The sequence below is a fragment of the Pipistrellus kuhlii genome, unplaced genomic scaffold (genome assembly GCF_014108245.1).
Source record: "Pipistrellus kuhlii isolate mPipKuh1 unplaced genomic scaffold, mPipKuh1.p scaffold_m20_p_19, whole genome shotgun sequence".
Classification (NCBI taxonomy): Eukaryota; Metazoa; Chordata; class Mammalia; order Chiroptera; family Vespertilionidae; genus Pipistrellus; species Pipistrellus kuhlii.
Genome location: NW_023425504.1, coordinates 5,117,093 through 5,129,142, shown reverse-complemented (window position 1 = coordinate 5,129,142; position 12,050 = coordinate 5,117,093). Strand labels below are relative to the sequence as shown.

The 12,050-nt window shown below is 38.2% G+C and overlaps 1 protein-coding gene across 1 annotated transcript; it reads right to left on the bottom strand.

Annotated features, from left to right (window-relative positions):
- Nucleotides 1-625: 625 nt before the first annotated feature.
- Nucleotides 626-9,968, bottom strand: CUNHXorf66 (chromosome unknown CXorf66 homolog). Its single transcript, XM_036443206.1, has 3 exons — nucleotides 9,881-9,968; nucleotides 2,745-2,895; nucleotides 626-1,469 (listed from the first exon to the last, which is right to left on the bottom strand). Exons 1-3 carry the CDS (start codon nucleotides 9,966-9,968, stop codon nucleotides 626-628), a joined length of 1,083 nt encoding a protein of 360 aa, XP_036299099.1.
- Nucleotides 9,969-12,050: the final 2,082 nt, after the last annotated feature.

Below are 12,050 nucleotides of genomic sequence, written 5' to 3'. Positions count from 1 at the left end.
AAAATACATATTTTTTTTTAAAAAAAAATTCTTGTTGAGAGTTATGAAGACTGGAACACTTAGACTGGGATCATGGAGCCCCACATGTGTGTGCTGGAGGTTGAAATCTCATTTTAGGTAGCAGTCACAGGAGGCAGGGGTATTACAAATAGCTACCAAGTGTTTCCCTAACTCATCCAGAACCAAGCACACAGTTATTTTTGCCAAGCACTGGCCACTACAGAAAGACAATATTCAACTGTCAATAGTCTATTTAAACATTAAAAAATAAAGCTAATTGATTTGGGACTTTGAGGGCAACTCCAAAGGAAGGAAGAGTCCAGGGTACCCATTTTGCAATTCCTTTCTAGATTTGTGTAGGTTTATGGTTCTCATCCAAGTAACCAGATCAAAATAAGATACATCAAAAGAGCCTTTAAAATGCAGTAATAATTACAATTAAGTCATTTGTTATCTCATGCATTTAATTAATATTTTTCAAATACATTGCCTCTAAGATGCATAGGACTGATCTCAATAGTGATTGCCAAGTGGATTTTCTCTTTATATAGTATATATTTAAGGATGGTGAACACAAAATAGTACGTATGAATTTTCTTCTTCACAGGTGATTATTTTTATTGAGCTACTTATTACTTGTTTTATTAACAATTACTTCTTTGAGTCTCGTGTTGCAAAAAATGGTTACTTCTCTCTCACTGTCATCATCGCTGCTCTTCACATTGCCATAGAATGCACTGTCTCTGTAATCTACCTTATGAAAACACTTGGAAAAATGCTTCACTTCACGTGGGAAAGTTGGGTTTTGAGCATTTGCATTCTTGACCTCAGAAATATCACTGACCAAAGACTCAGGCATACTGCAAATAGGTCTTTTTCCCATATAGTGTGCACAAGACTTGACTAATGGAGATGTAGATAACATGTCTGCCCTACCTGCAATAACTGATCTTTTTAGATTACTATGTATGGGACACTTGGTAAAGTTCTTTAAACTGGATGACTTCGGTAGCAAGATTTGATTTTTTGGACAGGTTGGATGGCAGTGATAGGTTGACTTGCATCGAAAATGTGGCCTGGATGTTGAAGTTGGCCTGACTGCCCTATTTGGATAGGATGAATGGTCATAACTGCCTAGTTTATGGGAATAAGCCAGCTCATGTGACTTACCTAGACTGTGCTTTCTGTATGACTTTCCCAGGTGGAATGACCTGGACACTCTTTTGGGGCCATGTGGCTTGATGAACTTTCCTTTAATAGATGATTTTGATGACTTTTCTGAACTCGAGGACCTGAATGTATTTTCTGAACTGGATGACATGAATGACCTTTCTTGACTTGAGAGCTCTGATGACATGTGTACACGAGGTAGCATAGGTTCTTTCTCTGGAATGCATTCATTGTCTGTCTTGTATTTACTGAATATTTTGGATGACCTGAATGACTTGGTTGATGCCTGTTTCTCGACCCTGAAAATATAGAAAATTTGGAATATGACAATTAAAATGAAAGAGTATTATTGCTCCCTGGCCAGTGGCTCAGTGACTGAGAATCAGCCCATGAACCAAGAATTCACCAGTTTGATTTCCAGTCAGGGAACATGCCCAGGTCGTGGGCTTGATCTTCAGTAGGGGGCATGTAGGAGGCAGCCGATTCATATTTCTATCTCTCTATCCCTTTCCCTTCATCTCTCTCTAAAATAAATAAAACAATATAACATTATTGCTATCACCAGAAAACATAGGCTACTTTTCCAGTTTAATGTTTTGGTCTTTTTCTTTTCTTTTCTTTTCTTTTTGTTTTGTTTGTTTGTTTGTTTTGTTTTGTTTTGCACTAGTAGGGAAACTGAACCCAGTAATAATTGGAGTGTGGTGAAAGTCATGACTTAGGTTACAGATAAGAACTTGTTGAATTCATACTATTTTTTTAAGAGATTTTACTATTTCACCACATTAGATAATGATATAGTGTACATATTGAATAATGCCAAGTTGTTTTAAATCTATTATTAAGAGAGAGAATTTCATGTATTCCAGAATTTAAACCTTTTATACAAAAGTCACAAGTTGATACAGAACCGATATATAAATGTCACAACTTGTTGCAATAAAAACTAAACTTTTTAGACCAAAGTCTTATTTTCCTATTATATTTATAACATCAAGTTATCTATTTGTGCATATTTATATTCACAATATTCCTCTAAAACTAAAGGAAGGAAACATGAGCATATTCTAGTCACCAGTACTTATATTGGGAAATATTTAGAGAATCAATATATTACAGCCAGACTGATCATCCTATATGAAAGGCAGGAACTGAGATAATAAGTACAGTGAATAACTGTTCATATTAATACATCTTAAAATGGTAGATTATTCAAAATGTTTCATTGTCTTTGGAATGCAGGCCCAACTCTCTCTCCCTCCCTGTTTTTATTCTCCCTGTATTATTCAGATAGTCATGCCCTATTTTCCTAGACTCAATTTATCATGAAACTAATAGCCTGGGGCTCAGTTGAATCCTGAATAGGAGACAGCTTTGGCCAAAGTTGATAATGTACTTTAGAATATTTAAGTGCTGATATAATTTAAGTGTAGGTATCCAGCTTTAAGATCTTGGTAGCTGTTTAGAAGTCTAAAATAATCACAAGAATGAAACCTTCACTCTATGTGTACACACACACACACACACACACACACACACACACTACTTGCATTCTTAATTCAAAATGTAAAACTTACACTTTTTCTTTGGGGACATCTTTGTTCAAACAATTATAATGAAGGCAGCAAAAAGAGATACAGACAAAAGTTGTGCTCATAACACCAACTACTATGACGAATATACGTTTTCTGCTATCATCCATTTGCCATGATATAAGTTTCTTAGCTCCTGTCAAAGAAATTGTATCACCAAAAAATATGTTAGGTAACCAAGTTTTCTTCCATTTTGATAGTGGCGTATCACTATAGGTCAACAATCTCTTTATCAGTGATTTTTTTTTAAAGCATAAATGTTCCATCATTTTCTCTTTCTATTCCATCCCCAACCATAGTCTAGAAGCCAAATCTGGGAGACATATCTGGCTAATCAGTATAATTATCTGGGTTAATCCCTGAATCATGGCTTTTTCACCCCATTGCTTAAGTTTTTGAGTCTGTGTGTATGTTTTCCATATGTTGTGAATGCACTTGATTGTTAATGTGTGTGTGTCTATGGTAGGAAATAGTATGTGATAAGTAAAACCCTTGTTGAAAGCTACTGTGTGTTAGATACCATGCCAGATTCATTCACATTGTATTATTAATTTGATTGGGGACCAGGGGTGGTGGATTGGGTAAAGAAGGGGAGAGAAAGGAGACAATATGTCTATACCCTTTATGGTTTTATGTTGCTTGAATTTTTCTCAAAGAATAAAAACTCTAGCCTAGCTAGCATGACTCCGCAGGTGAGCATTGGCCTATGAACCAGGAGGTCATGTTTTGATTCCCTTCTGACACATGCCCAGGTTATGGACTCAATCCCCAGTGTGAAGCATGTAGGAGATAGCCAATCAATGATTCTCTGTCATCATTGATGTTTCTTTTATTTATTTATTTATTTTTAAATATATTTTTATTGATTTTGTACACAGAGAAGGGAGAGAGATAGAGAGTCAGAAACATCTATGAGAGAGAGTCATTGATCAGCTGCCTCCTGCACACCCCCTACCGGGGATATGCCCGCAACCAAGGCACATGCCCTTGACCAGAATCGAACCTGGGACCTTTCAGTCCCCAAGCTGACGCTCTATCCATTGAGCCAAACCGGTCTCGGCCATCATTGATGTTTCTATCTCTCTCTTTCTTCCTCTCCCTTTCTCTCTGAAATAAATTAAAAGTATACATAAAAATAAAAAATCTCAGGAAAGAACCAATATGGCAGCGAGCAAGACCAGAGTGAAGGTGAAAGTGTGAGTGGGTGAGTGTGTGCAAGGGAGACTGTTCAGGGGTATGAGTATTGGTGGGCTTCTGTTAGTGCAGGAGCTCTTGGTAGAGGAGCTGCCCACTGTTGCTGCACATAGCTCTGCTGGAGCTTCTTTCTGCTTGAGATTGGAGAGTGCACCATTTTGAAGGAGCTTGAGGGTCCTCCTCGGGAGGAGGTAGTGGGAAGTGGCTATGCCCCACTGCTGAAACCCAAAGCCCTGGGTACATGGGCTGGTGGTAGTCACCTGCACACCTGAACCTTGGTCCCCAAACAACCAGTCCTGCTGACTTGATGAGCTGCTTGTGGGGCTTATGCTGCCATAGTTATGAGTGGTGTAGCTAGCCCGCCTTGCCTTCTTCAGGAGCAGAAAACCTACCTGCTCCCCTCCACCCAGTTCTCCACCCCAGGTCTTCACCACCCTACTGTCTGTGTCCATAGGTAATGCATATATGCATATAAGTTCTTTGGTTAAACACTTCCTATATCTCCTTTCCCCCTTCCCTCTCAGCTAAAGAAGTTCATTACCACCAAACCAGTATTTCATGAAATGTTGAAGTGTATTGTTTAAGAAGAGGAAGAAGGCAAAGAAGAAGAAAAAGACAGATGAAAAAATGTGAACAATAAAATGGCAACAAATTATCTATCAACAACTTAATCTAAAAATCAGAATAAACAAATAAGAAATATAATGATCAAAATAAACTGATGAATAAAATAGAATCAGAGCCATAGAAGCATGGGACATACTGATGAATCTCAGAGGGAAGAGTGTGGGGGGCCTGGAAGAGATTAACCAAAGATCTTAGTTATGGACACAGACAGTAGGGTGGTGGAGGCCTGGGGAAGGGTGGACATTAGGTCATGGAGGCAATGGGAAGGAAATACTCTCAACAATAAATATTTTTTAAAAAGAATAAAATTGTATCAAATAAGTACCTATCAATAATATAATAACATTAAATGTAAATGGATTAAATGCTTCAATCAAAAGACATAGGGTAAGTGAATGAATAAGAAAACATGACCCATATATATGCTGTCTACAAGAGACTAACCTGAAAACAAAAGACTCACACAGGATGAAAGTAAAGGGATAGAAATTTTTTTTCAGGCCAATTGAAATGAAAAAAAAAAAAAGTAGACTTCAAAATGAAGGCCATAACAAGAGACAATGAAGATCACTTTATAATACTAAATGGATTGATACAACAAGAGGATATGATCTTGATAAACTTATATGCACCCAATATAGAGGCACACAAATATATAATTAAATTCTGGAGGACTTCAAGGAAAAGATGAACAGCAACACTGTCATAATTGGGGACTTAAAAACCCCACTGATATCACTGGAGAAATTTTCTAGATAAAATCAACAAGAAAACAGCAATCCTAAATGACCCACAAGATCAAATGGATTTAATTGATCTTTACAGAACACTTCATACCCAAGCTTCAGAATATAAATTCTTCTTAAGTGAACATGGTACATTCTCAAAGATAGACCACATGTTAGGACTTAAGCAAAGTCTCTACAAATTCCAGAAGATTGAAATCACATCAAGCAACTTCTCAGATAACAATGAATCTAGAGATCAATGACAATAAAAACACCACAAAACATTCAAACACGTGGAGGCTAAATAGTATATTATTAAACAATGAATGGATTACCAATGAGATCAAGGGATAAATAAAAAACCTTTGGAAGCAAATGAAAATGATCACACAACCACCCTAAATCTATAGAACCCAGCAAAAGCAGTTCTTAGAGGGGAAGTGCATAGCACTACAGGCCTACCTCAAGAAAAAAATAAAAAAAATTAATAAACTAACTCTACAACTTAATTAGAAGAGCCCAGAGTTAGTAGAAGGAAGGAAATAATAATAATAAGAGTGGAAATATGTGACAATGACACTAATAAAAACAATACCCCTCCCCTGCAAAAGAAAAAAAAATCAATGAAACCAAGAGCTTGTTCATTGAAAAGCTAAACAAAATAAAGGAACCTCTAGCCAGAGTCATCAAGAAACAAGGAGAGAGGACTCAAGTAAATAGAACCAGATATAAAGAAGGTGAAGAAACAACTGACTCCACATAAATACAAAGGATTGTAAGAAATACTATATGACAACAAGCTGGACAAACTAGATCAAATGAACAAATTTCTAGAAAAATACAATCCTCCAAAAGTGAATCAGGAATAATCAGAAAACATGAATAGGCTAATAACAACTGAAGAAATTGAATCATTAATAATAATTAAAAAAAACAAAAACCTCCCAGCAAACAAAATTCCTGGCCCATATGGCTTCACAGAGGAGTATTACCAAATGTTCGAAGAAGAACTAACACCTATGTTTTGCAAACAATCCCCAAAAAATCCAAGTGGGAGGCACCTCTCTTTAAGAGGTCAACATTATCCTACTTCCAAAACCAGATAAAGACATTACAAAGAAACAGAATTACAGGCCAATATCCCTGATGAACATAGATGCTAAGATCTTCAACAAAATATAGCAAATCGGATCCAGCAATATATTAAAAAGATTATACAGCATGATCAAGTAGGATTTATCCCAGGGCAGCAGGCTGGTACAATATTTGCAAATCAATAAATGTGATACATAACATACATAAAATGAAAAATAAAAATCATATGATCATATCAATAGATACACACACAAAAAAATTGGCAAACTCCAACACCCATCTATATAATAAAAGTCTAAGTGACTGTTATGGTGGAACAACCAGTCGCTCAATGCAGGAGCTACCTCCTGGTGGTCAATGCACTCCCACAGTTGAAGGGGCCACTCAGCCAGAAGCTGGCTCAGGGCTAATGAGCCCAGCAGTGGGAGCCTCTCCCGCCTCTGCAGCAGTGCTAAGGAGCAGCGAGCCGAGCGGTAAGGAGCAAGTGGTCCTAGTCTGCTAGATAAAAACTCTCACCAAAGTGGACAGAGAGGGATCATATCTTAACATAACTAAGGCCATATATGACAAAGCTACAGCCAACATCATACTCAATGGGAAAAACCCAAACCATTTCTCTTAAGAGCAGAGACAGTGTTGTCTGCTTTCACCATTTTTATTCAACACTAGAGGCCCAGTGCACAAAATTCACACATAGGTAGAGTCCCTAGTGGCTGCTGGTCAGGGCTTCCCTTTCCTGCCTGCCTGCAACCACTGCCCCCTGGTGGTCAGCACACATCTAACTCTTGGTCAATGGAACTCCTGTCCATGGGGACAATTTGCATATTAGCCTTTTTTTTTTTTTAATAGGATAGTACTAGAAGTTGTAGCCACAGAAATCAGATAAGAAGAAAAATAAAAAGCATCCAAATTGGAAAGGAGGATGTAAAACGTCATTATTCACAGATGACATGATATTATATAGAAAACCTTAAGGACTCCACTAAAAAAACTGATTTAATAAATGATTTCAGCAATGTAGCAGGATACAATAGTAATACCCAGAAATAGATGGCATTTTTATATACCAATAATGGACTCTCAGAAAGAGAAACTAAAAAACAGTCCCATTTACCATTGCAACAAAAACATTAAGATACTTAGTAATACACCTAACCAAGGAGGTAAAAACCTGTACTCAGAAAACTACAGAATGTTGATAAAGAGATAAAAGAAGATATAAACAAGTGGAGTAATCCTATATAATAAGAGCCTAGCAACCAAACGGTGGAACAACCAGAACAACTGGCTGACCAGTAGCTGTGATGTGACCTGACCACCAGGGGAAAGACACTCAACACAGGAACTGCCCCCTGGTGGTCAGTGTGCTCCCACAGTGGGAGCATCACTCAGCAGACCGGGATGAGCGGTGCTTCCACAGTGGGCTGATCCCTGCAGGCCACACCTTCACCAGTGCACAAATTCCATGCACCAGGCCTCTAGTATACTATATTTATGGACTGGTAGAATTAACATCATTAAGATGTCCATGCTACCCAAAGCAATCTATAGATCCAATGTAATCCCTATTAAAATATCAACAGCAGATTTCAAACATTCCACAATTTTATTTGGAACCAAAAAAGATCCCAAAAAGCTGCAGCAATCATGAGAAATAAGAACAAAGTTGAAGGTTTCACCATACTGGATATCAAGTTATACTACAAAGCCACTGTAATCAAAACAGCCTGGTTCTGGCACAAGAACAGACATACAGATTAATGAAATAGAACAGAGACCCCAGAAATTGACCCAAGCCATTATGCTGAGTTAAAGATAAAGGAGACAAGAGCATACAATGAAGTAAAGACAGTCTCTTCAAAGATGATATGGGATAATTTGACAGGTACTTCCAAAAAAAATGAAACTAGACTATCAACTTACACCAAATGCAAGAATAAACTCAAAATGAATAAAATACTTAAATATAAATCATAAAACCATAAAATTCCTAGAAGAAAACATAGGCAGAAAAATATCAGACATCTCATGTAGCACAATTTTCACTGATACAAGGCCTAGGGCAAGAGAATCAAAGGAAAAAATAAGTACTACTACATCAAAATAAAAGCTTCTGCACACCAAAATAAATCATCTTCAAAATGAAAAGGGAGCCCACTGTATGGGAGAACATATTCGTCAATGATACATCTAATAAGGGATTAATTTCCAAAATATATGAAGTACTCATACAACTCAACAAAAGGAAGAAAAACAATCTAATAAAAAATAGGCAGAGTACCTAAACAGACACTTTTCTATAGATGACATACAAATAGTCAAGAGACATATGAAAAAAAAAATGCTTAAGTTCATTAATCATCAGAAAGATGCAAATTAAAATAAGAATGAGGCACCACCTCATACCTGCTAGAATAGCTACCATCAGTAAATCAACCAACAAGTGCTGACAAGGATGTGAAGAAAAGGTAATCCTAGTACACCAATAGTGGGAATTCAGACTGCTACAGCCACTATGGAGTTTTCTCAAAAAACTAAAAATGGAACTGCCATTGATCTAGTGATCCCACTTTTAGGAATATATTCAAGGAATCACAAAATACCATTCAGAAAGAATATATGCACCCCCAAGTTTATAGGAGCATTATTTACAATAGCTAAGATCTGGAAATAGCCCAAGTGCCCATCAGTAGATGAGTGGATAAAAAAAGTGGTGGTACATTTACACAATGAAATACTGTGAAGCTCTAAAAAAGAAGGATCTCTTACCCTTTGAGACAGCATGGAGCAAACTGGAGAGTATTATGCTAAGCAAAATAAGCAGTTAGAGAATTACAAATGTCACATGATCTCACTTATATGTGGATATAAACAAAATAATCTGTCAAACAAAAGAGCCAGAGTCATGGAAGCATGGAACAGACTGATGAATCTCAGAGAGAAGTGGGGTGTTGAGAGATTAACCCAGGAAGTTGTATGCATATATGCATAAACAATGGACACAGACAATAGTGCAGTGAAAGCCTAGGGAGGTAGTGGGAATGGCAAGGAACAATGGGGGAAGATAGGGAGGACTTCTGTAAATCTTTCAACAATAAAGATAAATTAAAAACAGAATAGCCCTGCTGGTTTAGTCAGTGGTTGAGTGTCAACCCATGAATGAAGAGGTCACTGGTTTAATTCCCTGTCAGGGTGTGTGACTGGGTTGTAGGGTAGATACCCAGTGGGGGCAGGCAGGAAGCAGTGGATCAATGTTTGTCTTTCATTATTGTCTCTATCCCTGTCCCTTTCTTTTTCTAAAATCAATAAAAATATTTTTAAAAAGAATAAATCAGTTATTATCCTAGAAATTCTTAAAAATATACTAATGGTAACATTCAAGAAACAGAAGGTTTTGTAAACACAGCTAGCTTGTCTAACTAGATGCTGAATACATCATATAATCATAAATTCTAGGTGTTAAGGTTAGATTCATACCTGTAGTAGAAGATTCATCACTTCTGTTTTCATGTAAACAATTATTTGCCCAAATGGACAAAAGTAGGACAAAAAGAGTAAGGTTCATGTCCAGGGCTTTCTTCAACTGCTTCTTCTATCAAGGAAGCCTGTTCTAGGGGTTTATGACATCATTATATTGTGTGTCATATTCTGACATCATAATCTCACCATGGAGAAGCATGAGCTTCTGTGTAAGTCAGGTTAAGTGCAGTGACATTTTTTTGGTAATCTTTATTGTTGAGAGTATTACAGATTTTCTCCTTTCCCCCCATTGCCCCCTCCATCCAGTTCCCACCCTACCCCAGGCCTCCAACACCCTACTGTCTGTGTCCATAAGTAAGATCTTTGGTAAATCTCTTCCAGCTCCCCCCTTCCCCTGCCACACACACACACCTCCTTCCCTCTGAGACTCCTCAGTTCCATGCTTCCATATTTTATTCACTAGTTTATTTTGATTATTAGATTTCTTGTTTGTTTATTTTGATTTTTAGATTAAATTATTGACAGATATATATTTGTTGCCTTTTATTGTTTATATTTTGTTTCTCTTCTAATTTTTTCTTCCTCCTCCTCCTCCTCCTCCTCCTCCTCCTCCTCCTCCTCCTCCTCCTCCTCCTCCTTCTTCTTCTTCTTCTTCTTCTTCTTCTTCTTCTTCTTCTTCTTCAACTTTGTCTTCGTCTTCTTTTTCTTCAAGAATATCCTTCAGCATTTCACGTAATGCTGGTTTGGTCATGATGAACTCCTTTAGCTTTTTCTTGTTTGTGAAGCTCTTTATCCGACCCTTACTTCCAAATGAGATCTTTGCTGAGTAATCTTGGTTGTAGGTCCTTATTTTTGATCACTTTTAATATTTCTTGCCACTCCCTCTGGCCTGCAAAATTTCTGTTGAGAAATCAGCTGACAGTCCTATGGGAGTTTCCTTGTAGGTAACTGACTGCTTTTATATTGCCCTGGGCATTTTAATTATGGTGTGTCTTGGTGTGGACCTCTTTGGGTTCCTCTTCTTTGGGACTCTCTATGCTTCCTGGACTTGTAAGTCTATTTCTTTCACGAGTGGAAGTTTTCTGTCATTATTTCTTCAAATGGGTTTTCAATATCTTGCTCTCTCATCTTCTGGCACCCCCATAATGTGAATGTTGGTAAGCTTAAAGTTGTACCAGAGGCTCCTTATATTATCTTTATATTTTGAGGTTCTTTTTCCTTTTTACTCCTTTGTTTGGGTGCACTAGCTTTAGGGCCCCAGGGAGGTGCAAAGTCAGCCACTGCCTGCCCATCAGAAGCTACAGAGGGATCTGCAGACAACTGTTATTTACTTTTTGTATTGGGCTTGAAAGTGCACAGACAAGGCCCAGCTGTGAAGCAAGGCAGGCTGGTGCTAGTGACAGGTCTTGGGTCTTTTATTGATAGATTTGGGGCACGCTGTCACCAGCTGCAGCTTGTTTGAGAGATTTTAGGAATGTGTGAATCCTGAGCCAGGACAGGCCATTTGTCTGGAAAAGCTGCAAACATCTTGCATGGGGCTGCAAATTGGATTAATTTGGGTCTCAGGGAATCCCCAGGCAGAGAAAATAGTACGCTACAGGATTATGGAAAGTCAGATATGGCTGCCAGTCAACCCTGCTACAGAGATGGTGACAGAGGTGGTCCCAACATAGGAACAATGATCCCTTTGAGTACCCTGGTCTGAGAGAAAGCCACCCCTGGGTTATTGCCCCAATGTCAGACAATCCAATTCCTCCCCTATGTGTCTGGGTCCCCCAAAGCTGCCTGGTGCTGGGAGTCCAAGGAAGTTTGTGTGCTAGCCCTTGAAATGGAACAAATGGGTCACTAGCAGCGTCTGTGTCACTCAGCCACAGACCCCGGTTTTTACAGCCCAAAATTGTGGGCACTTCTCTTCCCAGCTCTGGAATCTTGGAATGAGGGTCTTTTGTGGGGTTGGGACCCCTTGTTCCTCATGGGCAGTCTCCACAGAAATGATCTCCCTTCCAATAAAAAAAAAAATAGCACATGTGGTTGTCAGATCAGCCCATTTTGTGCCTCCCTCCCCCACCAGTCTCAATGTGATTTCTTTACTTCTTTAGTTGTAGGGCTTCCATTCAGCCAGCTTTCAGGAAGTTCTGGATGATGGTTGTTCTTTATTTTAGTTGTA

Excerpts from the sequence above, each read along its gene's own strand:
- CUNHXorf66 (XM_036443206.1), bottom strand. The coding sequence starts at position 9,968 with ATGAACCTTACTCTTTTTGTCCTACTTTTGTCCATTTGGGCAAATAAT. Across the intron at positions 2,896-9,880 it reads TGATGAATCTTCTACTACAG|GAGCTAAGAAACTTATATCA; the intron begins GTATGAATCTAA and ends TTTCTTTGACAG. Across the intron at positions 1,470-2,744 it reads GATGTCCCCAAAGAAAAAGT|GGTCGAGAAACAGGCATCAA; the intron begins GTAAGTTTTACA and ends CTATATTTTCAG.